The sequence below is a fragment of the Pleurodeles waltl genome, chromosome 8, assembly GCF_031143425.1.
Source record: "Pleurodeles waltl isolate 20211129_DDA chromosome 8, aPleWal1.hap1.20221129, whole genome shotgun sequence".
NCBI lineage: Eukaryota > Metazoa > Chordata > Amphibia > Caudata > Salamandridae > Pleurodeles > Pleurodeles waltl.
In genome coordinates this window covers 148,186,891-148,212,531 of record NC_090447.1, presented here as the reverse complement: position 1 = coordinate 148,212,531, position 25,641 = coordinate 148,186,891, and the positions used below count along the sequence as shown (strand labels likewise).

The window sequence follows — 25,641 nt, the reverse complement described above, 5'->3', positions numbered from 1 at the left end:
TTGAGGGACCCTGTTCTCCCTAGATAGGACTGGTAGGGGGGAATTTTCCTCCAAGTCACTATCCTCTTCCTCTGAGTTGCCACCCTCAGAGGGGTTGGCCTTTTCAAACTCTGCCAAAAGCTCCTGGAGCTGTATTTTGGTAGGTTTGGGGCCCATTGTTATTTTCTTTATTTTACAGAGTGACCTTAGCTCCCTCATCTTAAGATGGAGGTAAGGTGTGGTGTCGAGTTCCACCACAGTCACATCTGTGCTAGACATTTTGCTTCTAAAAGTTGGAATACTTTTTAAGAATCTACAACTGGTTCTAGAATCTAATTCAAACTTTTACAAACTTTTAAACTCTAAAAGAAATGCTAAACAGGATCTAACACAAGGCCCTAGCAGGTCTTTTAAGAATTTAGAAAACTTTTCAAATTGCAAAAATCAATTTCTAATGACAATTTTGGAATTTGTCGTATGATCAGGTATTGGCTGAGTAGTCCAGCAAATGCAAAGTCTTGTACCCCACCGCTGATCCACCAATGTAGGAAGTTGGCTCTGTATGTGCTATTTCAAAGTAAGGAATAGCATGCACAGAGTCCAAGGGTTCCCCTTAGAGGTAAAATAGTGGTAAAAATAGATAATACTAATGCTCTATTTTGTGGTAGTGTGGTCGAGCAGTAGGCTTATCCAAGGAGTAGTGTTAAGCATTTGTTGTACATACACATAGACAATAAATGAGGTACACACACTCAGAGACAAATCCAGCCAATAGGTTTTTGTATAGAAAAATATCTTTTCCTAGTTTATTTTAAGAACCACAGGTTCAAATTCTACATGTAATATCTCATTCGAAAGGTATTGCAGGTAAGTACTTTAGGAACTTTAAATCATAAAAATTGCATGTATACTTTACAAGTTATTGACAAATAGCTGTTTTAAAAGTGGACACAGTGCAATTTTCACAGTTCCTGGGGAGGTAAGTTTTTGTTAGTTTTACCAGGTAAGTAGGACACTTACAGGGTTCAGTTCTTGGTCCAAGGTAGCCCACCGTTGGGGGTTCAGAGCAACCCCAAAGTCACCACACCAGCAGCTCAGGGCCGGTGAGGTGCAGAGTTCAAAGTGGTGCCCAAAACACATAGGCTAGAATGGAGAGAAGGGGGTGCCCCGGTTCCGGTCTGCTTGCAGGTAAGTACCCGCGTCTTCGGAGGGCAGACCAGGGGGGTTTTGTAGGGCACCGGGGGGGACACAAGCCCACACAGAAATTTCACCCTCAGCGGCGCGGGGGCGGCCGGGTGCAGTGTAGAAACAAGCGTCGGGTTCGCAATGTTAGTCTATGAGAGATCTCGGGATCTCTTCAGCGCTGCAGGCAGGCAAGGGGGGGGTTCCTCGGGGAAACCTCCACTTGGGCAAGGGAGAGGGGCTCCTGGGGGTCACTTCTCCAGTGAAAGTCCGGTCCTTCAGGTCCTGGGGGCTGCGGGTGCAGGGTCTCTCCCAGGCGTCGGGACTTAGGATTCAAAGAGTCGCGGTCAGGGGAAGCCTCGGGATTCCCTCTGCAGGCGGCGCTGTCGGGGCTCAGGGGGGACAGGTTTTGGTACTCACAGTATCAGAGTAGTCCTGGGGTCCCTCCTGAGGTGTTGGATCTCCACCAGCCGAGTCGGGGTCGCCGGGTGCAGTGTTGCAAGTCTCACGCTTCTTGTGGGGAGCTTGCAGGGTTCTTTCAAGGCTGCTGGAAACAAAGTTGCAGCCTTTCTTGGAGCAGGTCCGCTGTCCTCGGGAGTTTCTTGTCTTTTCGAAGCAGGGGCAGTCCTCAGAGGATGTCGAGGTCGCTGGTCCCTTTGGAAGGCGTCGCTGGAGCAGGATCTTTGGAAGGCAGGAGACAGGCCGGTGAGTTTCTGGAGCCAAGGCAGTTGTCGTCTTCTGGTCTTCCTCTGCAGGGGTTTTCAGCTAGGCAGTCCTTCTTCTTGTAGTTGCAGGAATCTAATTTTCTAGGGTTCAGGGTAGCCCTTAAATACTAAATTTAAGGGCGTGTTTAGGTCTGGGGGGTTAGTAGCCAATGGCTACTAGCCCTGAGGGTGGGTACACCTTCTTTGTGCCTCCTCCCAAGGGGAGGGGGTCACAATCCTAACCCTATTGGGGGAATCCTCCATCTGCAAGATGGAGGATTTCTAAAAGTTAGAGTCACCTCAGCTCAGGACACCTTAGGGGCTGTCCTGACTGGCCAGTGACTCCTCCTTGTTATTCTCATTATTTTCTCCGGCCTTGCCGCCAAAAGTGGGGGCCGGGCCGGAGGGGGCGGGCAACTCCACTAGCTGGAGTGTCCTGCGGTGCTGGGACAAAGGGGTGAGCCTTTGAGGCTCACCGCCAGGTGTTACAGCTCCTGCCTGGGGGAGGTGTTAGCATCTCCGCCCAGTGCAGGCTTTGTTACTGGCCTCAGAGTGACAAAGGCACTCTCCCCATGGGGCCAGCAACATGTCTCTAGTGTGGCAGGCTGCTGGAACTAGTCAGCCTACACAGATAGTCGGTTAAGTTTCAGGGGGCACCTCTAAGGTGCCCTCTGGGGTGTATTTTGCAATAAAATGTACACTGGCATCAGTGTGCATTTATTGTGCTGAGAAGTTTGATACCAAACTTCCCAGTTTTCAGTGTAGTCATTATGGTGCTGTGGAGTTCGTGTTTGACAAACTCCCAGACCATATACTCTTATGGCTACCCTGCACTTACAATGTCTAAGGTTTTGTTTAGACACTGTAGGGGTACCATGCTCATGCACTGGTACCCTCACCTATGGTATAGTGCACCCTGCCTTAGGGCTGTAAGGCCTGCTAGAGGGGTGTCTTACCTATACTGCATAGGCAGTGAGAGGCTGGCATGGCACCCTGAGGGGAGTGCCATGTCGACTTACTCGTTTTGTCCTCACTAGCACACACAAGCTGGCAAGCAGTGTGTCTGTGCTGAGTGAGAGGTCTCCAGGGTGGCATAAGACATGCTGCAGCCCTTAGAGACCTTCCTTGGCATCAGGGCCCTTGGTACTAGAAGTACCAGTTACAAGGGACTTATCTGGATGCCAGGGTGTGCCAATTGTGGGATCAATGGTACATTTTAGGTGAAAGAACACTGGTGCTGGGGCCTGGTTAGCAGGGTCCCAGCACACTTCTCAGTCAAGTCAGCATCAGTATCAGGCAAAAAGTGGGGGGTAACTGCAACAGGGAGCCATTTCTTTACAGTATGCTTCTGCTACCAATCACCATGAGACTGGATGACTTGTATTCTGATACCTTGCAAGTATACTAAGAGCACACCAACTAGTTAATTAGGTTTTCTTTTTTGTATCTAGCCACAAGATGGCAGCAAAGCCTCTGCTATAGTATATCGCTTCTTCTAATGAAGGGTCTGCAGCTGTGAAACAATGATTTCAATGCTGCCCTCTCCAAATCCAACTATCTTTTGATGCTTTCTGAAAACATAACTTTCTCAGAAAATCTTTCTCTATCACTTCTTCTCGCGCCACTTTATTCCCTCCTCTGTTTTCCTTTCCCCATTTCACTCTGCGGACACACGCTGTCCGTTTCGTTTTTTTCCCGTAATTTGTTCTCTCCGCTCACCTTAACATTTAACTGTGGTTCTATGGCTGCTTACCTGTGATAATTTATAACATTGTCCTATTTCTTTTGAACCAGAAAGAAAGAAAGAAAGAAAGATAGATAGACGTTCCATGTATGAAGAATGGAAGATGACTCAAAAGATCGATGTGGCCTTGTGCGAAAGGCTAATGTATAGACTCTGAAATTCACTCATACCTTGATCCTCCAAGTCATGTTCAGCCTTTGGTAACCCTCTAGGTAGTACTTAATTTGTAAATAAAAACGTGCCGGTGCCCAAAGCCCTCCTCTTAAATACGCGGCTGCTGAAATTAAATGTGGGAACACGGAATACTGAGGGGTGTAATCCTGAACCCATCTCGGGCCTCTTCAACCCATTTAAAACCACTCCCTGCCCCTTCAGCTCACTCTAGCAGCTTTCTGCTTTCTCACGTTGTGACGCTTTTTCGTTTTTCCCTTCCTCCGTCTTTCCCACATGTGTCTTTTGCTCGCAGCAAATGCTTGGGGCAGAAGAATAAGCCCCGGCCCTCAAAAATAAGTGCGGGTGCTCTGCACCGGAAACAACAAGCGCAAATTAAGCACTGCCTCTAGGGCTAGAAATGTAAATGCAGTTACGCAGCAGTAAATCCCACACATGAGAAATTGGCTGATCATGGTTTGTCATGGCAGTTTGTGAAAGTTCACCCGTTTAACAGTATTTCTTCTAGGAGGAAAAAAGCAAATAAAAAAATTGGCAATTTATGTACAATTCCCTATTTAGAAAATTGCAAGGTATAAATAAATGTCTTGTGAGTTTGCCAGTAGCAAACCTAAAACCGGTGACTTGGGTAGCTTTAATGCTGGCTATGCCAGTGAATGGCAAAAGTAGTAAATCTGCGCCTACTTCTGCGAATGCAGATTTACCTCTGTTGTGTGAACAGCGCCCTCCATGATTCCTCACACCTGGGGCAGGTGGGCACTAACCACACTGATCGGCCCTGCTTTCAGCAGCATGCAGAAGGTCCATGGGATGTTGGGTTTGGATTCTGTGCCTTAATGATTACAGTCATCTCCAAACGTTTCTATCCTTCCTCTTGCTACACTCAGGCCCTGGTTTGCGTTGAATTAGCGTCATTTTTTTAATGCTAATTCAGTGCAAACTTAACTCCATATTTATTTTTGGCGCTAGACACGTCTAGCACCAAAGTTATGTATTTTACATCATTTTCTGGAGGGGAAGCCTACCTTGAGTCAATGAGATGCAAGGTAGGCGTTCCTGTCCAGAAAATGATGATATGGCCTTTGCACCATAGTTATCCCACCGTGCTAAAATCCAGTACGGGGGGATGGGGGCCTTAAATAATGGCGCTAAGCTTGCTTAGCGCCGGTATTTATTGCCTGGGTCTGGGCAGGCGTAAGGGTGCCTGTAGACAGATTTCCGTGGTCAGAGACCATGGAAATTGCCCACAGGTGCCATCCCTGTCCCCAGGGACACTACCCACACCAGGAGGTCATATAAGGATGGGGGACCCATCCAAGGTAAGCCCAGGTGAGTATTTTCTTTACACAGCTCGGGGGCCCTGACTTGGGGCCCCCTACACAGCGCTGGCCCCAATGGCCATGCTCAGGGGACACTTGTCCCCTGGGCATGGAGATTGGGTGGTGGGCATGGCTCCTGTCTTTATTAAGACAGGAGCCATGTCCATGGGGCTTTTGTGGCAGAAAATGGCGCTACACTGCCTAGAGGGAATGTATTTGCCTTTAAACAGTGTAGTGCCATAATTTGGTGCACAAGCCCCGGTTCCCCGTACACCTCCCCGACCCTGTTAGCATCCTTTCTAAGGACGCGGACAGGGCCTTAGCGCCGGCTAGCGCCATTCCATAAATATGGCGCCCGGCCGGCGTCTAGGAATGGCACTAGCCGGCGCTATACTTTTTGAGGCAAACCTGCGTTAACGCAGGTTTGCGCCAAAAACTATAAATATGGGCCTTAGTGGGGTTACTCTCATATCTTATAAAGTTATTGCATATTGTTGTTCAAGAGAAGTTTATATAAATAACTTCTAGCTGATGAATGCTCTTCCTTATCTTTCCCTTTATGTCCCTTTCCCCCTTTTGTTCTCTTCCATCCGCCCTCACTTCTTGATACTTGTGACTCTATTTCCGATTACGATAACCTCTGTGGTACCACAATTGTGCTCTGATTCCTTTATGACTCTAGAATACTATGGGGCATAAGTGCAAGACCCTAGCGCCACCTTGCGCGCCCTAGCGTCATTTTTCTTGAAGTTAAGGCAGCAATAAGAATGTCTTTCTCCCACGCCGTATTTACAAAGTGGTGCAATGCTTACATTGTGCCACTTTGTAAACCCTTGCGCACACAGTATGCTTGCACCAGGCCTAATGTATACAAGGGGTGCATTCCGAAGCAGGGAGGCCCGAAAGAATGGCTCAATTTTTTCTGTCATTTTTAACGTCTGCTCAGAGCAGGCGTTAAAATGACGCACCCATGGTAACCTATTGTCCGACCTGTGCTTTGCTGCAGTATCGTCAACATTTTTTACAGTCAGTGCAGAAAAGCGCCACAATAGCATCAAAAAGTTTGACGCTATTGTCCCAATGACTGCCATGGTGCGCCGTATTGTAAATACGGTTCAACCATGGTGTCATTAGGTGGGGCAGGGGCGATGCAAGAAAAGTGGCGCATCAGGACCGATGCACCACTTTCTTGTAAATATTCCCCTATGTGTTTTATGCAATAATTGTTTATACTGAACAATTTTATATTTAAAAAATCAAACAGAAAAAGAAAAAGTACATAGTTAATGCATACACATTTTTCTAGCCAAACATGAATTTGTATCTATTTGTAAGATATTTAATCTGCCTGCCACTGGCGTCTTTCCAGTGCCAACTTACTGTGATTTTACCAAAAACTTAAATAAGACAATTGGGCTTAGTTAGTTTTATCTCATGTTATCCTGACAGAACACTTGCACTGTGACTCTGACTGACCATTTCAGCATGAACTGCAGGGACATGGCTATGAATAATGCACCAGGTTCGTTGGCACCAGAGCCCAGGAGTGTGCGGGACTAACTTCACCACAATTGGGACGGGTAGCCCAACTTCCATCCTTGCATTAGGGCTGAGGATGCTCAATATACATATACATCTGAATATACATCTGAAAAAGTGGGAGGACCCAGAAAACAGAGGATCTCCATAAGAGTCATATTTATTTTTCCAACACCACTTTCTAAAGCAAAAGTGAAGACTTGTAGGAAATGATTCCTCTCCTGGCCAGAAGTTCTATAGATTTCTATAGATTTCACTAAACACTCTCAGACGTTGTAGACAAGGCATTCTAAAGTAGTCTGGGTAATAAATAAAAGGTCAGGATAGAGATATTACAGCTATGAAATGTAGCACACCTGCCTTGAGTAAATCCATTAGTTACTTCATACGGACCCAGTGTGTTATTTTTTGTGAAGCTAAATCAATGTAAACTTATTTACAGTAAATTATAGTTGGAGCTCTCGTGTTCATAACAAGCCTAAACAAAATTGCATATTGACTGGCACTTTGTCAAAAACAGACAAATCATTGATCTGTTTATAGAGTGGAACGTGTTGATTAGTGCTTTCATTTTCTAGAACCTGGTAGGGAATCTGCCTTTTCTACACGTTTTCAAACCCAACAAAAGTGCCCCTCAAGTGCATCAAATAAATCTATTAGTGAATTTTGCATTCCGTGATATACAATTCACAAACACAGAAGAGACATATCTTGATTAGTCAATGCATTAACCTAGAATAAAGTTTTAATATACAAGTACCACATTCATGTCTCCTTTATGGTGGAACGACTTGAACCCACCACCACTTCCTTCTAAAAACAAAATTACACATAAATCACATATGGACAATGTAAACAAAATAAATAATGATGATTGTTAGACTTTTTGCCTTACGCAGGGTCATCCCTAGTCTTTTTGCCTCCTTCCTCCTCCTTCCTCCTGGTTGTTCTGACCTCTCGCTCTTGGTCTAGGACTCTGAGCACTTTATCACTGCTGACCAGCGCTAAAGTGCAGGTGCTCTCCCATCTAAAGTTGGTATGATTGGCTTATACCTAATTGGCATATTTAATTTACCTATAAGTCCCTTGTACAGTGGTATCTCTATACCCAGGGCCTGTAAATTAAATACTACTAGTGGGCCTGCAGCGCTGCTTGCGCCACCCACTGAAGTAGACTTTCAAACCTGTCTCAGGCCTGCTAGCGCAGGGCCTGTGTGCGCAGTTTTCTACCACAGGGACCTGGCATCTAAACTTACTTGCCAGGCCCATAACTCCCCTTCTACTACATGTAAGTCACCCCTAAGGTACACCCTAGCTAGCCCTATGGGCAGGGTGCCATGTATGTAGAAAGGCAGGACATGTGCCATATTGCATGGCCTGTCCTAGTAGTGCCAAACAGCCTAACTTGGTGTCTCACTGCTGTGAGTGCTGCCTTCTCATAGGATTGCATTAGAAATGCCATGCCTTATGTGTAAGGGGTATTGTCTGATTTATAAGGGGTAGCGTAGGCGTGTTTGGTATGGTTGTGATGGTGATAATAAATGCTGCTTACTGGTGTGGGTGTATTTTTTATTACTATCACAGAAATGCCACTTCAAGAAAGTGCGCATTTATCTGTGCTTATGACTCTGGTGTTTTGCAGCTTGACTCCAATCCACGTCTGGGCAGAGTGACAGTTGGGGCTTTGTGCATACTTTTCAGACAGCCTGTACACAGGGAGGGTGGAGGTGTCACAGCGGTGCATCTGCATACTGAATAGTCTTCCTGGGCTTAGAGACGGGAGAGGCGGGGTACACCTGCATTTGTAAAGACTGTGCCCTGGCCTCACAAAATAGGGTTGTTAACCCCCCACTGAGGTTTGGAGCCTGTGCTGAAAGGAGAGAGGGGGCACTCCCAGAACCAGTTGTAACTGGCTGGAACCTCCCCTCCCTACCATTGTAAAACACTGTAAGAACTGACTATAAGTACAGGGGAATTTTCCCCACAATTTGAACACTCTTGGAAATTGAACCTGGACACAAGACGCTGCTGAATGGACTCACCAGGAAACCGCCTTGGACTGCTGCTGCTGTGCTAACCTGTGACCTGCCTGGTCACTAGGAGGAACTGCCATCATCTGCACCCCTTGTGCTGGCCTGTAGCTGGACCCACCAGCCTTGTGCTCCTTCCTGCTTCATTGTTCCCAAGGGCAGGGTGCTGTGGCCCCTGACCCCTGTAACTTTTCCCTGCACAAGGAGTGCTGCCTTGATATCCCCTTTGCGCTGAGAGAGCGCTCTTCTGTGCCCTCAGGCACTTCGAGGCACCTATTTCATGCTGGAATCACCACCGCAACCCGGGCTATAAGTATGGCCTTAGCGCTTTGAAAAGCGCTTCCTGGATGGCCCCCAATAATCACGGTCCCCGGAGGGGCCCGTCAATGGTCTAGAGGAGGTGCGTGCCGCCCTCTTCTCCTCAAAAGGATGTCAGAGGCCCCCATTTTGCGCATAGGAGCGCCGGGGGCCCCATTGTTCATCTTCTAGGCACTGGAGGTGCCTTCATCAAGCCAGGTACTGTTAAAGGACAATATATAGAACATAAGTTCTTACTAGAGACTTTGTCTGATTTATATATTGCCTACCTGTCTTTTGATGGTGTTTTTTTATACATATGTATGCAAATGTTCCTTTTATGGGCATGACTTGCTAGTATGTTTCCCTAACTTGCCATATGTTTTCTAATGTTCCTAATATGGGCGTTTTATGATATTCTTATGACAAGTGTTCTAATGTGATAACGTGTTTCCCGACTACTGCATATGTTGCAGAATACCGAGTAACCTGTGTGTTATGTGTGACTACTGCTAATTTGCAGAGTAACTAATGTGTAACGTTCTGACAACTGCTAAGGTAGCAGGATAGTACTGATATGTGATGTTTGGTCTGATAATTGAGTTGTGTACAATACAGTATATTTTCATATAATCTGGTGTTGTGTTTCCTTTGTGGTGGGGATATTGCGTCACATGTGTGTGTGTGTGTGTTGTGCAAACGCTTTACACATTGCCTCCGGGTTAAGCCTGACTGTTCGTACCAAGCTACCAAGGGGGTGAGCAGGGGCTATCTTGGACGTGTAACTCCCTTGCCCTGACTAGAGTGGGTGGGTTCTGCCTGGCTGAGGTGCATACCCTAGCCAACCAGAAACCCCGTTTCTAACAATGATTCTACAAAATAGAGCATGAACCTCCTTCATCAGAAGATTGGAGCAAAGCTCCACGAACTGCCAGCCACTGCGTCTTGGCCCATCCTCAATCACTCTTGATTAAGGATGGGAGAACACGCTGTGGATGGCAGTTCGTAAAAAATAATTTGACTGAAGAATAGTGATTTATAGGAACACACTCTTCATGAAAATTAACAGCAGATGGCAGGGCAATGCTAAGTGATTTTAGCTTTGCTTTAATCTTCTGATCACCCTTGAATTGATGGACCTCCATCAAGTCCTGTGGATGGTCTCCATGAATCGCTAATAAGGGGACCAAATTGTTGACACAGTATGAGCTCTGGAGGGTGGTACTGAATCTGGAAGAAGGAGGGGATTCAGGCTCTATTTTGTAAAATCACCAGGGCTGCATTTGAATAGGGTAATTGTATACTAAAACTTTGTTCTACATTAAAGTATTGAATAATCAAAATAGTTCTCTCCCCTGTTTGTGAGTTGTGTAACATGAAATCCACAATTAGTTAATATAATTATTTGATGCACAAGGGGGACTTTTTTTTGGTTTTGATAGTGTGCTGGTTACCCCAGCCCCTTGTGAGGATATGGTTCATGGTACACCCCATAGGTGAGGTATATTTTATTTATGGCGGGGGCGTGAGTTATAGTTACCTTAAGCCACGAGTTATAGTGACTTGAAATAACTAACTATAACTGCTGAATTTCTTTGGTTTTATGTAAGTAAATTCAGACCCTAACTATAGCGTCCCTGTAGCCTTTGTATTTTTTTAATGAGTTTCTAAGGATTTAATAATTATATTTCCTAACTATAATGTCAATGTAACCTTTGTTTTTTCCAGTGATTTTCTATTCTTTTTTTTAACATAAGGTCCTTTTCATTACTATACGTTAACCCAAACACCTTTGGCCATGCGTGGTGAGGGTTGGCTACAGGGCCTGGCTGCAGCCGACCCCTTATAACCACCCAACGTCACACCGTGCACAGCCAAATGCCGTGGGTGTTGGGGGTTGACTGCAGGGTCTCTGTGGGTATGAGAGTGTCTAATTGAGCTCCAGTAGATGAAAGATGCATTTACATCTATGAAGGATTTCAGATTGATTTTCAACACACTTGCTATGCCTTTGTGAAGCCCAAGAGTTAGGATCATTTGTCCTTTCCAGAAGTGGAGCTTCAACTGGGACACCTGCTGCATTTATATTTGTAGGGGCTTCCTGCTGAGGTTTAATTACTGTGAAAAGAGCATCATGGCCAGAATGGAAGCACACCTGCTCCTTTATCCAACAAGAGTCCAGAGTTTGCACAAAATGTCTACCCAACTGGAGCACTTTCTACTGGTTAGTTAGTAAGTGCTACCTCGTTGAGTAAATGTGCAGTGTAGGGGAGGGGTACTGCGTGGCACCCCCTTCCCCGGCTGATTACAGCCCCGGGAACCCCATTCCCTGGGGCCCACTACAATACCATGGGGGGCACCTGCCCCCCCCTCCCTGTGGCGATATCAGCCCGGTGACCCCATCCCCCATGGTCCAGCCTTCAATAAATGAAGGTAGGGGCCAAGCGGATCCCCTCCCCAACTGATTTTGTTCCTGGGAACCCCATCCCCCAGGGCAAGGCCTTCAATAAGTGGAGGAGGGGGCCACATGGCCCCCTTCCTCAGCTGATTTCGGCCCCTGGAACCCTTCCCCTAGCGCCCAGGCTTCTACATTGTTTTGTATATTTTTTAGGGAGGCAGGCATGCGGCCCCCCCTCCCCTGGCTGATTTTGACACTGAGGACCCCATCCCCCAGGGCCAAGCCTTCTACATTTTTATATTTTTGGGGAGGGGTCAATGCGGCCCCCCTCTCCTAGCTGATCTCAGTCCCCAGGGACCCCATCCCCGGGGCCTGGCCATCTCTCCTGAGTACCCCTCAGAGCACTTAGAGTGCAATGGAAGTGCAGGGGGAGCCTCAAGACCCATGCGGTCCCAGCCAGCTCCCCGCCTCCTGTGGGAGCTAGCACTGCTGTCACAGACAGGGAGCTGCTAAATATGCAGCTCCCTCTCTGTGAGAGCAATTGTTTCATCTGTTTCACTGCCTGCATCTCTGCAGGCAGGGAAATCCAGTAAACCTCTGCTTCCATCAAGTGAGAGCTGTCAAAGCTCCTGCCAAGTCAGAGCAAACAGCTTCATCCCAGGAGTGGGCACCCCAGGACATAGCAGGAGGCAGCCCTAGGGGGTGGCGGTCCCAAGGGCCATGTAATGCTCCATGAGGGGGGCGGTATAGTCCCCTCCAATGTTGTATTTGCCCTGGGGCCCACTACAATTCTGTGGGGAGGGGCATGCCACTCCTGCATGTAATTCGGTGTTTGCCCTGGGAAGGTGGCAGTTCCCAGGGCTGCGGGGCGGCTGCATGCCCCCCATATGTAATTCAGTGTTTTACCCAGGGAGGTGGTGGTTCCCAGGGCTGCGGTGGGGCCGTGAGGCCCCTCTGCTTATAATCAAAATAGTCCTGGGGAGGTGGTCCCCGGAGCAGGGCCACCCACTGTTGGGGAGTCAGCTGAAGCTGTGTCCCAATATGGTTGCCAGCACTTCCTTGTTGAAGTGTTGGCCGCCAATCAGATCTCTGCACGATTTCAGGAGGATTCACAGAGCCTTCGCATTCCTATATATACAAATTAGTTTTTTCTTTAATATTTCAAAAAACACTGAACAGATTTAAATCAAATCACAAAGCTTTCTGCTAAATTTGGTGTAAATCCGTCCAGTGGTTCAGTTGCTATTCCAGTTCGAATTCCCCTTGGATATTAACATGGAAAAAACACGTTTTGGGACACCCCCTTTTTCTTGGCACCCGCTTGACAGATCACCACGAAACAATGCTGGCTCTCACAGGAGATGGGGACCTGGCTGGGACCGTGGGGGCTTTAAGGCTCCCCCCGCAGTCCCCAACATTGTGACTGGGTGCCCTGGGCGGACACCTAGGTCCCGTGGCCGGGTCCCGGGGTGAGTGAGTGCCTGTGTCAGTGACTGTGTGGCTAAGTGCATGGGTGTGTGAGTGGTTGTATGTGTGAGGAAGTGGGTGTGTGAATGGCTGTGTGGGACTGTTAGTAGGTACGTGAGTGGTTGTATGGGTGTGTGAGTGGCTGTATGGGTCTGTGAGTGGGTATGTGAGTAGCTGTATGAAAGTGTGAACAGCTGAGTTAGTACTGTATGGGTGAGTGAGTGGTTGTGTCAGTTGTGTGAGGGGGTGCGTGTAAGTAGTTTTATGGGTCTGTGAATGAGTATGTGAGTAGCTGTGTGTGTGGATGTACAGGAGTTTGTATGGGGAAATCAGTGGGTGTATGAGTGGTTCTGTGGATGATGTCATCAGTGATGTCATTTGAGACATCATCAGTGATGTAATATGTGAGGTCATAAGGAGTGCATTAAGGGGACACAAGTTATAGTTAGCTCAGGTAACTATAACAGCTGAATTCCTATGGTTTTATATGTGTGAAATGTGAGCCAACTATAACATCCCTGTAACCTTTGTTTTTTTAATTGAATTTCTATGTTTTTTCAATTCTTTTTCCTAACTATATCGTCACTGTAACTTTCATTTTTTTTGTGAATTTCTATGTTGTTTAACATATAGTAATTTTAATTACTATACTTTAATCTTTTGTCCGCTGTACACGACCTACAGCTGGCGCAGTGATAGTTGGCTGCAGTGCCTGCAACCAACCCCTATAACCACCCAACTCAACCCAGCACTGTCAGTGGGGGTTGATCACAGGGCCTGGCCGCAGGCCCTGTAGCGAACCCCTATAACCACACAACCCCATGCTGCCCATGTCCTTCGGCCGTGCGCAGATGTGATTGTCTACAGGGCCTGCAGCCAACCCCTATAACCACTCAACCCTGCTCTGCCCATGAACTTTAGCAATGTGCTGCGGGGGTTGTCCACAGGGCCTGCATCCAAACCCTAAAACCACCCAACCCCATGCTGTGCACAGCTTTGATCATGCAAGGGGCGGTTGGCCACATGTCCCCAGCCAATGTTCTTTTTTTTGAGAGGGGGTCCACGGCCAATCTTGGCTCTAGGGATCCCATCCCCTGTCGCCCGGTCTAAATGTTATTTTGGGGGGCTGCGAGGCCCCCACCTCCCCTGAGTCGATCTTGGTCCCAGGGATCCCATACCCTGGGGCCCGGCCATGGGGCCTTCATGCTCCCACAGGGCACTCAGTCACAATGTTGGGGACTGCTGGGGAAACCTTAAGGCCCCCACGGTCCCAGCCGGGTCTACATCTCCTGTGGGAACCGGCACTGCTGTCACATAGAGGGAGCTGCTTTAGCTCTGTGAGAGCAGTTTCCTCTGTTTTGCTTGCCTGCATCTCTGCAGCCAAGGATTTAGAGGAAACCTCCACTCGTATGAAGTGAGAGCTGTCTGACAGCTCTCACTTCATCCAAGTAGAGTGTCTGCTGTCACTTGGCAGGAGCTATCAGCTCCCGCCAAGTCACAGCAAACAGCTGTGTCCCAGGGTTGGCACCAGGGTTCCACAACGGGCCCCCTATCTTTTTCAAAATTAGCCCCGGGGAGGTGGCGATCACCTGGGGTGTGGAGGGGCCGGGTGCCACCCCCATCTACTTGAAAAGATGTGCCCCAGGGAGGTGGCGGTCCCCAGAGCTGTGGGGGGCTAAGTAGCCTCCCACATTCACTTTAAAAGATTTGCCCGGAGAGATGGCTTCCCCTGGGGCTGCGGAGGGTGGACCAAGAAGCCCCCCTGCATTTCATTTGTTTAAATTCCTGGGGAGATGGCGGTCCATGGGGATAGGGTGACCCCTGTGTTACATTTGTTTAAAGCCCCAGGGAGGTGGCGGTCCCTGGGGCTCTGGGGGAGGTGGTCGGGTGCCCCCCCTGCATTTCATTTGTTTAAAGCCCTAGGGAGGTGGCAGTCCCTGAGGCTGAAGGAGGCAGAGCAGCACACTCGACATTTAACCTTACTGTTGGTCGTGGGAGGCCCGGTGGCCCCCTGCATAAAAATGTGAATGCCCCTGGGACCTGGCCCACCCGGGGCCTTGTAAAAAACAAGCTTGGGCACCCATGCTTGTTTTTTTAATACATTTTTCCCCGAATTTGCGATGTCGTCACAAATTCACATCATCATTCTTAAAAGAAAAAAAAATATTTCACTGAGGGGGGTCCCTTTGGGACCCTAGCACCAAAGCTAAAAGGTCAGAGTGACTCTACCCAGGCACCTTGTCTTCTATTTTTTTACTTTTTTGTGGGACTCTGATGAAGCTGAGTCCCAAGATGGCTTCCAAAACTTCCTGGTTTGACGTGTTGGCAGCCAATCAGAGCTCTGCAGCCCCATGTTCAAGATTATTATTTGCAAAGTCATTGCGACCATAGATGTACAAATTTAGATTTTTTTTAAAATATCTCCTAAACTACTGGACCGAATTACACCAAACAACCAAAAGCTACATCTGTGTACCAACAGCTAGCTTTTTGCCAAATTTGGTGTAATTCTGTCCAGGAGTTCCGGCTGTAGTTGTGTTCAAAGGTCCTATGGGAATTAAAATGGGCAACACAGCTTTTTTGACCCCCCTTTTTTCTGAGCCACCGCTTGATGGATCGCCCCAAAACTTTCTATGTACAACAAGAATCATCGGGGTACTTTTTCGGGAAAATTTAGTGACGATTCCAATTGTATTTTGCAAGTTTGCGCCACTTTTGCATAAAAAAATGACGCAACTGCGGTGCTAAAAAAGTATAAATATGGGCCTTATTTTCCAGGTCCTATACTGGTGGCTGCAACATTTTTAGCCCATGTTGCAGCCAGCTAATTGCATAATTTCTGAATTGCACTACGTGCCAATGAGGACTAATATTTCCTTTTTTGCATTTCTTTGACTTGTGGCACTACTAACGTTCCCTCCGACACAGATATCATACCTTTTTACCACTAAATTGTACCCATATTCCCATCCTAAGTACCTTTTTATAATCTAGCTTAAAACTAATGAACAGATTTACACCAAATAAAAGTCAAATTCTAAACTTTTGCCCACTTTTGTGCAATTCAGACAGACCATGTAAGTGGATGTCGAAAGGGACCTTCTAGGTGATGGCACCATGGTATGACAGTGGGATCCAGCAAGGACCTCAGTGTGGTACCATGGTACAACAGCAGGTCTCAGATACATATCAGGCTTCACTACCATGGTCACAGACAGATTCCACCTTTGTTTGGGGGTACTGGGACCATGGTACCAGTTCCTGTAACTCAGTATCAGCGCCAGTGAATGATGCATGCATAGGAATGCAACAGGGTGGTACAAAAGCTTATGGGTGGGCCCTCTGCGGAGGTCATGTGCACTGGAGGGGCTGTCCATGGATGGAGCATGATAATGCCAAAAAAGATAGACTGGGATGCATCTTTGAGTAACTACCAGTGGCTGAGATTAATTCAAGCATTTTGCCCATCACTTTTTATTTTATTTTGTATGACTCACTAAGTCGAACAAGTATGCCCAGACGTGGGTCCTGGGCACACTGTTCTACTGGAACCAAGCTATTCCCAACTGAAGAGTCCTAATTAGACTGAAACCGGTCCTGGGTTCCTTTTATTCCAGTTGAGGGAAGTCCTGGCCTGGCAGCTCAGACTGGACTGTTCAGACTCTCAAGACTGATTTCCATAAGGCTGGGTCTAAACTGAGGTGGCCTGGTGTGCAAAACAACACAGAACTGGGACAGAGCCCCGAGTAATTACCTGTGGCTGAGATTAATACAAGCATTCCAACCATCATATTTTTGTATACTTCTGTTTGACTCCTATGGGAGAATCTACATAGCAAAGTAAACTAGCAAGCCTTTCCACAAGTATCCTAAAAAGAATACACCTCTCCTTAGATTTTAGAAGATCCCCGAATAACTTACAGCATAATCCTTTTCTAAGTAGTATATGTCACCTGATGTTTGGAAGAGCAAGAGCATTCATATTCCATAATTTGGCATTCATTATCAAGGTGTATTGAATATGCAGTCAGTGAGTGTTATTTTGTAAAAACATAGGGGGTCATTATGACCCTGGTGGTCTGAGACCGCCAGGGCTAAAGTGGCGTCCGTACCGCCAACAGGCTGGCGGTACGGAGACCCGTATTTCGACTGCCGCGGTAGCACCGTGGTCGCACCGCCGGGGCCGGCTGTTTCCCGCCGTTTTAGCCCCGGCGGTGATAATCCGCCAGGGCAGCGCTGCAAGCAGCGCTGCCCTGGGGATTATGACTTCCCTACCGCCAGCCTGTTTCTGGCGGTTTGCACTGCCAGGAAGAGGCTGGCAGTAAGGGGAGTCCTGGGGCCCCTGGGGGCCCCTGCACTGCCCATGCCACTGGCATGGGCAGTGCAGGGGCCCCCTAACAGGGCCCCGTGCAGCTTTTCACTGTATGCATAGCAGACAGTGAAAAGCGCGACGGGTGCAACTGCACCCGTCGCACGGCCGCAACACCGACGGCTCCATTAGGAGCCGGCTCCTATGTTGCGGCCGCATCCCCGCTGGGCCGGCGGGCGTAAACTAGGTTTGCGCCCGCCGGCCCAGCGGGGATGTTGTAATGGGCACCGCGGGAGTGCGGCCGCATTGGCGGCTGCATGGCGGTTACAGCTTGGCCAATGTTGTAATGACCCCCATAGTGTCATCACCTTCTTAAATTGACAAATGAAATACATTGGTGTACCCAAAATGATAATGAGATATTTGATGTTTTATGAAATTATTTAAAAATGGATGCATAATGCTGGAAATTTGGTTACTGGTTGAGGGGGTGAAACCCTACTCAAGCAGTAACCACAGGCTATCAGGGTGAGACACAAGCAAACCCTAAGTTAAGCTGTGATCAACTCTGTAGTACCTTGGCACAAAAGTAATTAGGGTTAGCTTAGAGACAATGCGTAAAGTATGTATGCTGAAATTCAAACCAGGCGCGACCCGTCCTTTAGGGCGGAGGGGCCATGCCCCCTCCACCTTTTGCCCCTCATGAAGAGTGTCTGTCAGGCTGAGCAAAGGGCAGCCTGACAGACACTCTTCGTGTTCAGGTCAGGCAGCCAGGAGCAGACATGTGCGTTTGCGCAGACTCCTGGCTGCCTGAGGTGAACTTTGCTGGGCTGAGGAGGTCACAGCTCCTATGGGCATGACCTCCTTGCCACAGCAAAGGGGCCTCGAGGCCCTCCCCTGCGTGACAAGGAAAGCGTCACCCATTGACTTTAACCTGGGCGCCTCAGGTTTAAGCCCTGAAGCACCCTGGACAAGTGTCAATCAGTGTCAGTTTGTCACAGAGTGGGGTGGGGTAGGCAGTCTCACTGACCCCATCCCACTCTGTGACGAGGCGGGGACTGCTGCCTTCCCTCATTGGCTCACCTAAGTTCAGCCAATGAGGGAAGGCAGCAATCCCAACCCTCCTGGGACCTCAGAGGCTGAAGGTAAGTGTGTGTGTGTGTGTGATCTTTTGAAATGAATGTTTGGTGCATACAAGTTTGAATGTTATGAGTGTTGTTAATGGATGTGCATGCGTGTGTGTGTGAAAGAATGAGTGAGTGTGATCTTTTAAAATGAATGTTTGGTGCGTACGTGCATGTTTGAATGTTATGAGTGTTGTTAATGGATGTGCGTGCGTGTCTGTGTGAAAGAATGAGTGTGTGTGTGCTCTTTTAAAATGAATGTATGGTGCATGCATGCGTGTTTTAATGTTATGAGTGTTGTTAATGGATGTGCGTGTGTGCGTGCTTGTGTGAAAGAATGAGTGTGTGTGTGTGTGTGATCTTTTAAAATTCAAGTTTGGTGCATGCGTGCATGTTTGAATGTTATGAGTGTTGTTAATGGATGTGCGTGCATGCATGTAAGAATGAGTGTGTGTGTGCTTCCCGCCCGCCACTGCTTCAAATAGTAATAAAGTGAAAACACAGCACAAGAAAAATACCACACCAATTTAGAAACAGAGATTCAGATTTAATACATTATTTGAAATCAAAACCACCTAGAAGCACAAAGTGGCAACTGTGATTATCTGGTTGCGCCAGACCGGGATAGTCACAAGCTCAAACCAACAGTGATGGAATGTAAGACGGATACAGAGACCAAATTAAGCCTGCTGAACAAAGTACCTTAAATCCAGGTTGGGGAGCGTTGTGAGATCCCACGTCAAGGATTTGATGCTCAGTGACAGTTCCGTTGAGCTAAGGGTCTGCGATACAAGTTCCTGCATTGTCATCGAGGATGCAGTCGATGGGAGGCGTGTGATGCAAAGTCCTGTGTCAAAGATGCATTTTGCACTGCTGGTTCCGAAAAAGCTGTGGGGCTCAGATGCGGAGTTATCAGCGAGGATCCCATCGACCAGTGGCTTGCGATGTCTCAGGGATCGAGGATGTATCACTCAGTGGTGGATTTAAGGAGACTGGGAGCTCCCATGCGAGGTCCGGAATGGGGATGCGTTGTGCTGTGTTGGTTCCACAGTGGGGCTGAGAGGAGATGCTTCACTCTGCGTTGGTTTCGACCACAGCTGGGCTGGCAGAGCATCTGTTGGCCCACTTCCAAGGATCCAGGACTAGGGTTGGCACCATTTGGGGGGTAGGACTCATAGCAGACTGAGTCTAGGTGCTGAGTTCAAAGTTGTTGGAGCCTTTTCTAGCTATGAGTCTCTGATCAGGAGGCCAGCCAACTACACCTTGGAGTCACACTAGTGGTCCTGGGATCAAGATGCAGCTCCAGTCCTTTCATCTTAGGCAGCAGGTCAACAGAGAAGCAGTCCTTCTTGCAGAGCAGCACAGCAGTCTTTCTGAGTTTTCCACAAGTCCAGAGTGTACTGAAGAGTTGGGCCTGAGGGTCCATTATTTATAGCTGTTGCACACTTTAAAGTAGGAGAAGGCTCTGGAGGGTGTCTGGGGTCACAGTAATTGAGGCAAGTCCCCTCAAAACCCTAATCCAAAAGACTTAAAGAGGGGGCAAACACTTCCTACGTCCTATATAGGGCCAACTTACAGCATGGGGTAATCATTCAGACAAGCAAATGCTACAGGAAGGACCAACCTGGTAACAACAACTAGTGGTGGTCAACTATTATCAGGAGTGTGTTTTGATAACATATTTTAAAACATTCTGGGATGAAGGTCAATGTAATTATTTGGTTAATTAAACAGCGAGCTCACATGGTTAACAAAAAAAATATACTTTGAACTATTTTCTTTTAATATGCTCTTCAATCTGTGTTACTGGTCGTATTCACTAAAAATAGCACTGTTCCCTACATGTAAACATCTGCCACTCTTATCAAACAATATAATTTAACACAATATCACTCCAGTAGGAGGAGAGCTTCTGAAGACTTAGTGCTCAAATCAATGCAGTTCTTTTGCACAGTTTGTCACCTTAAGGTTTTACCAGACAGTCTATTGATCTGTGTACTTCAGAATGCAGCCCATGGATTAACTGTCTTCTGTATCTATTTCTCGTGCAGGTAAATGGGATCGATCTGCGGGGTGCGACTCACGAGCAGGCGGCAGCGGCACTCAAAGGCGCTGGACAGACGGTGACCATGATAGCACAATACCAACCAGACGGTAAGCGTGGCAAATTCACATGCAGAGACTTGAGGGCCACCCCCTGCAAAGTGCATGGAGGGCTCCCACCCAGGAGCTCTCCGGCTAGGGACCCTCTGGCGGTGGACAGTGTACCCGCAACGCAGGGATTGCGGATGCTGTTGTTACGCCAGTGGCATGGTGGCGTGCTAAGGCTTCATTGGAAAATATTGCGTCTTGGCCTGTTACATTTCCAACACAACTGTCAGCCATCTTGTTTGTGAAAGCAATTCAGGCAACCTGAGACATCTTCATTAAAATGCACAGATGTTTAATAGGCATACAGTTAAACATTATGTAGGATGTATCCCGTAAATATCATGTTGGGTTCAACTTGTTCACAATGGCGGCTGATATCCCTGAGGATAACATGCATTTCTTTGTAGTTAACTACATTAAATGAGTTGCCACTGGGTCATGCAATTATCATGAAATCGAGGTCTGAGGGAGGAGGTGGATAGGTTCATCAAAATCATGCTTTGTGTGTTGTTTTCGTAAATAAATCTGTTCATCATTCAATTCCCTCCATCCTTCTCCCTTTCGGTCGTTCTCTCTTGTCTGTCCTTCCCTCCATCTGGCTGTCTGTCTCTCTCACTATGTTAGTTTTGCGTGTTTGCTTCTCATGTTTTTAGCATCGCCTTTCCCATGCCCAGAGTGGGTCTCAATAACGACATCATATCGTATAGATGAGTAAGGCCTGTCGACATCAACAGTAAAGTAGTTTCTAAAGTAATCATACATCTTTCATGAGTGGCTTGAGAGGAACGTATCGTGTACCCAGTCCAGGGGACTGTACAGAAAGAGATATATGCCATTGTAGATTATGTCATTAGAACGTTTACATGCTGTTTTGTATGCCAGCCCCACGCCCAGCTATCACTGCTAAAATGGTCTGTTTTTTTAATATGAAGTTCATAAAATTTTAACAAAAATTGCGTGAAGTTGCACCAATGTACTTAGTTGGTTTCTTGCGTGAAAATATTAAGCAAATGAATAACTCTTATTAAAAACATGCCACATGGGATATCTGCAGGAGACTGGTTTGAAGAGAAAATATCTCCCTGAACATGAAATTCCGGAATTTAACGAGATGTTGCCCCATAATAGAAATGTTGCCAACCTTAGTGAATATTTCAAGGTGACCCAGAGATTACATCTCAATATTTGATCCCAAATCTGAGCGGGAGGGGGATGGGTCGAAGGATCAACTGAGCTGCTGTTTGACCACATTGAGAAGTCTACTCCCTCCTAGACGTTCTTCACAAATTTCGATGCTTGGTGCAATCTGTTATACAGTGCATATATAGACCGATTTAAAGTGACTATATTGCTCTGTGCCGATGAATCGGTATTAAATGTCAGAATGAGAAATGCCCAGCTGGCCCTTTATACAGGTTTGGTTGAGTATCGTTCCATCAGCATGAAAGCAATTAGCAAAAACAAAAGCGGTAACATTACTCTAGGGTGACTCCAAAGAGGTTTGCTCGTAATAGTATTTTGAGTGTAGAATGAGAAGTGAAAAGTCATGAATGAATTCAGGCGGCCAGATTTGCTAGGGCTATGTGCTGCCACTTGCGACTCAAAGCCACACAAAGGGCACATGGGTATTTATTTTTCAGCGCAAAAGGAATTTTAGGCAAGTATGCCGTTTTCTCAGCGCAAAAAAACGATTTGGGCTTCTTTATCTTACCTTGGGCCATATGTATCAAGCTCCCGGTTTGCGTTTCTTAAATAGCAAATTTTAAGAAATCGCTATTTGAGAAATGCAAAATGGAATGTATGAAAATTGCGATTTGGTAATAGCGATTTCTTAAAAATCGCAATCGCTATTAGCAAATCGCAATTAGGGAATGGGACTCCATTCATCCCTCTATAGGCCCATAGGTGCAAATGGTTTTGCATTTCCAAATTTGCAAATTCCTGTTAGGAATTCGCAAATTAGGTAATGCAAATCGCAGGGTGCTGGGGCCTAAGGCTCCCTTTGATGCACCCCAAAAAAATACAGCGCACACATTCCCCTGTCGCACATGAAACATGGCAACTTCCCTCTTAGGCTGATTAGCGATTCTAGAGGCTAATATGGTGAGAAATCCTTGTCTTTCAAATATGCACACTGCATCAAAATGAGGAATATCAGTTTTTAAATAACTCAGTAGTAATATTTAGATTATGACAACGAGTTTCTATATGAGTTTTCTAACTGCAGTATAATAACAATACTTGTCCATTGAGGCCTCTGTTACCCTGCCTGTAATTAAAGTGGAATCCTGAAAATGAAAATACATCCGGGGTAGAATTTATTAAAATATCTACTTGTCCATGGGACAGGTTTCTTCCTAAATCTACTTGTCCTGTAAAGAAATCTACTTGTCCCTTTGGTGCCATGTAGTGCGGTGACAAATTATGGCAGCAATCTCATTATGTAAGAGCTCTGATAATAGCCTCTCCAATTATGCCAGGGCTACTACTATAGTAGATCTTGAAAACTTGCAATTTCAATCCCTACTAGAGCAATTTCCTTCTTTTGCCACCTTTCCGCAGATGTACATACTAAGGCTGGAGGAAGCAGTAACAATAGTTCCAGGTCTAGGATGCCTTTGAATCTGCAAACCTATTAACTTGTATGTTTCAGGGATTTTCACCAGCTCTTCTCTAATCTTTTCCCATAGTGAGAAAGTTTGGAAATGTACTCCTGACAATGTCAGAAGTAGATGTTCTTCCAGTGATGGGGAAAAAAAGCGGTTGGAGGGAAAGTGAGCTTGTAAACGCTCAGTAAATTTTTACATGAGCAAATCTATGCATGCATAATTGGTCATGCTAAAATACAGTTCACACATATTTCCTAGGAGTACAATTTCCGGGTCTACTTCTGTTAGCTCTTGTGAATTTGTGAAAGCCATTAATTCAAAGACATTTACCAGGGGTGCACTTTTGTGACTTTCTTCAAGAATTGGGTCCCTAATTAGGTCTGGCGTTAACAAAGACATTTTATTTTTATTAAACTTCTATTTGTCTCTCTATCTATCAGCTGGCTTTACTGTGAGTGATCACATTCTGCTCTTCCACAAGGAGCATATTGACACTTAAAGTAGTTTTGTTCAGTGCCAGGAACTATTATGGCGATCACTGGTGTAACGAAACTGGAGGGGGCCCCCTGCAAAGAACATGGAGCACCCTCCCCTCCCCCAGACTCACTCAGGGCAGGTGCTGACCAGTGTTTGTAACAATGTTGAAGTCCTGGCAACTCCCACAACAATAAAGTGTTACAAAAGGCATGTCAAAACAAGACATACATTGACAAAACCAAAAGGCTCACAAAAAACGTCAGATGGGTTGGCTTTGCCAGTGTTTATTTTTTTATGCTTCCCATAATTGTGTTGAAAATGGTTACACTGATTTTCCATTAGGAATATTTTTGGGAAATACTAACATGCATCAACACATTTCACTAACTGACGCTTCAAAGAAATAGCACCTAAAATTTCATAGTAGTGAAAAAACAATTATGAACATTTTATTTTGAAAGCAAAGAATCATCACTCTTGCTTACAAGCTTCTGCAAATATTTGCATCTAATCAGAGAACATTCTGGGAGCACTATACTTAGCCTCATATTGTTAAAATTTTCAGAAAAGTTTGTACCCTTTTTTTTTTTACAGGAACCACTGTCAGTACTGCAGTGTAACCTTAATACGTTCATTTACATCGCTCACCCTAATAATGAAGGATTGGAACAGCATTAACATATGGACACACATATTACCTCAACTGCAGACAGTTCCTTTCTCTGTAAACTGGCAGCGAAAGGGTTTGTACTGCAGGGGGTTGGGCCTCCTTGTCCCAAGGACAAAATAAACATTACAACTTGTTGCCCTTGACCCCAAACAATATGTAGCGAGCGTCGGGGGATAGGAATTCCACATCCCTGTGCATCTAAGGAGCTGTGTACAGCCAGCGAGTACCTACTTCACCCACATTGTTGTACTTCCTGTTTATATTTTCTCTATGTCTCAGCTTTTTACAGAGCCCAGCTATATCGTAGACAGAATATTTATTGTTGTATTTCATGTACAATGCTGCCATCATGTGGCCATAGCCTTCTTTTCGCTTTGCTTTGAATGTAGCAATATGAGACAAGTCAATGGACAGAAAATGGAAACACAAGGTGCTTGTTTATTGTTTCCATGGATAGAACTGTCTGTCTATCTATCTATTTATCTATCTATCTATCTGTCTATCTATCTATCTATCTATCTATCTATCTATCTATCTATCTATCTATCTATCTATCTATCTATCTATCTATCTATCTGTTTACCAACCTATCTCCCTATGTGGTTTATGACATACAGGCAATAGAAATACCAAATACTTACATATAAAGAAACATACATACATACACAATTGATCCATATTAACCTTTACAACCGGGGGTGGGCACCTATTTTGTTTGGGTGATGGGTTTTGTGCTTGGAACTAAGGAAGAACCCAGGCTGCAACATTTGAAGAACTGAAACACTGAAACTCTACTGCAGCCTCTTTGAGTGGTGCTGCCTTACTTGGTACTCTGTGCCAGCATTGTAGTCACCTGCTGTGCATCATCCAGCAGGGATGGTGCAGGATCAGTGCTCTTTGTGCTCCTGTCGGCCACATGGTGCACACCACATAGATCGGTGCTGCTTGTCCCGAGAAGGCCCCAGTGCGGACGTAAAGATACTACTCGTAAATGCCCTTTGTAAATTCCCAAAAATTATAAACTTTGACTTTTGGTCTACATTTACACCAAATGTCTAAGTTTACCTTTCTGAATCGGCTCCACTGTCTGCACCTAAAATGAATTAAAAGACAATGAAAACATATTGTGCAAAATATGGGGACAAGGGAGGAGGTAACAAAGTCCTCATTAATGGGGAAAGAATATCACAAAGTGCTGGCCCCAATCAGGTTAGCATTTCCCCCGTGCTGTAAAAAAGGTTCAGGCCCCTCCTGCAAAGTACATGCAACCCCCTCCCCCCAAACAGGAGCTTTCAAGCCAGGGTCCTGTTGCCAGTGCACAGTGCCTAGTTGTGCTGAGGTGGCCCCTGGAGCTTGTACCCCACCTGCCAACCTGCACAGCAGGAGCTGCAGGGCCTAATGTTACGCCATTGCATTCCCTCACAGGCAACCCAGATTTCGGTCCATGCATTGGAGCTCCACAAGAAGTAAT

At 46.4% G+C, this 25,641-nt stretch overlaps 1 protein-coding gene across 2 annotated transcripts in view; it reads left to right on the top strand.

Moving 5' to 3' along the window:
- LOC138249824 (disks large homolog 2) overlaps positions 1-25,641 on the top strand; it is a 3,298,389-nt gene that overhangs the window by 1,905,447 nt on the left and 1,367,301 nt on the right. For both annotated transcript variants that reach the window (XM_069203947.1, XM_069203948.1), the window contains exon 12: positions 20,315-20,417. In XM_069203947.1, coding sequence (XP_069060048.1) covers positions 20,315-20,417 — 103 coding nt within the window. The remainder of the gene's footprint in view (positions 1-20,314; positions 20,418-25,641) is intronic.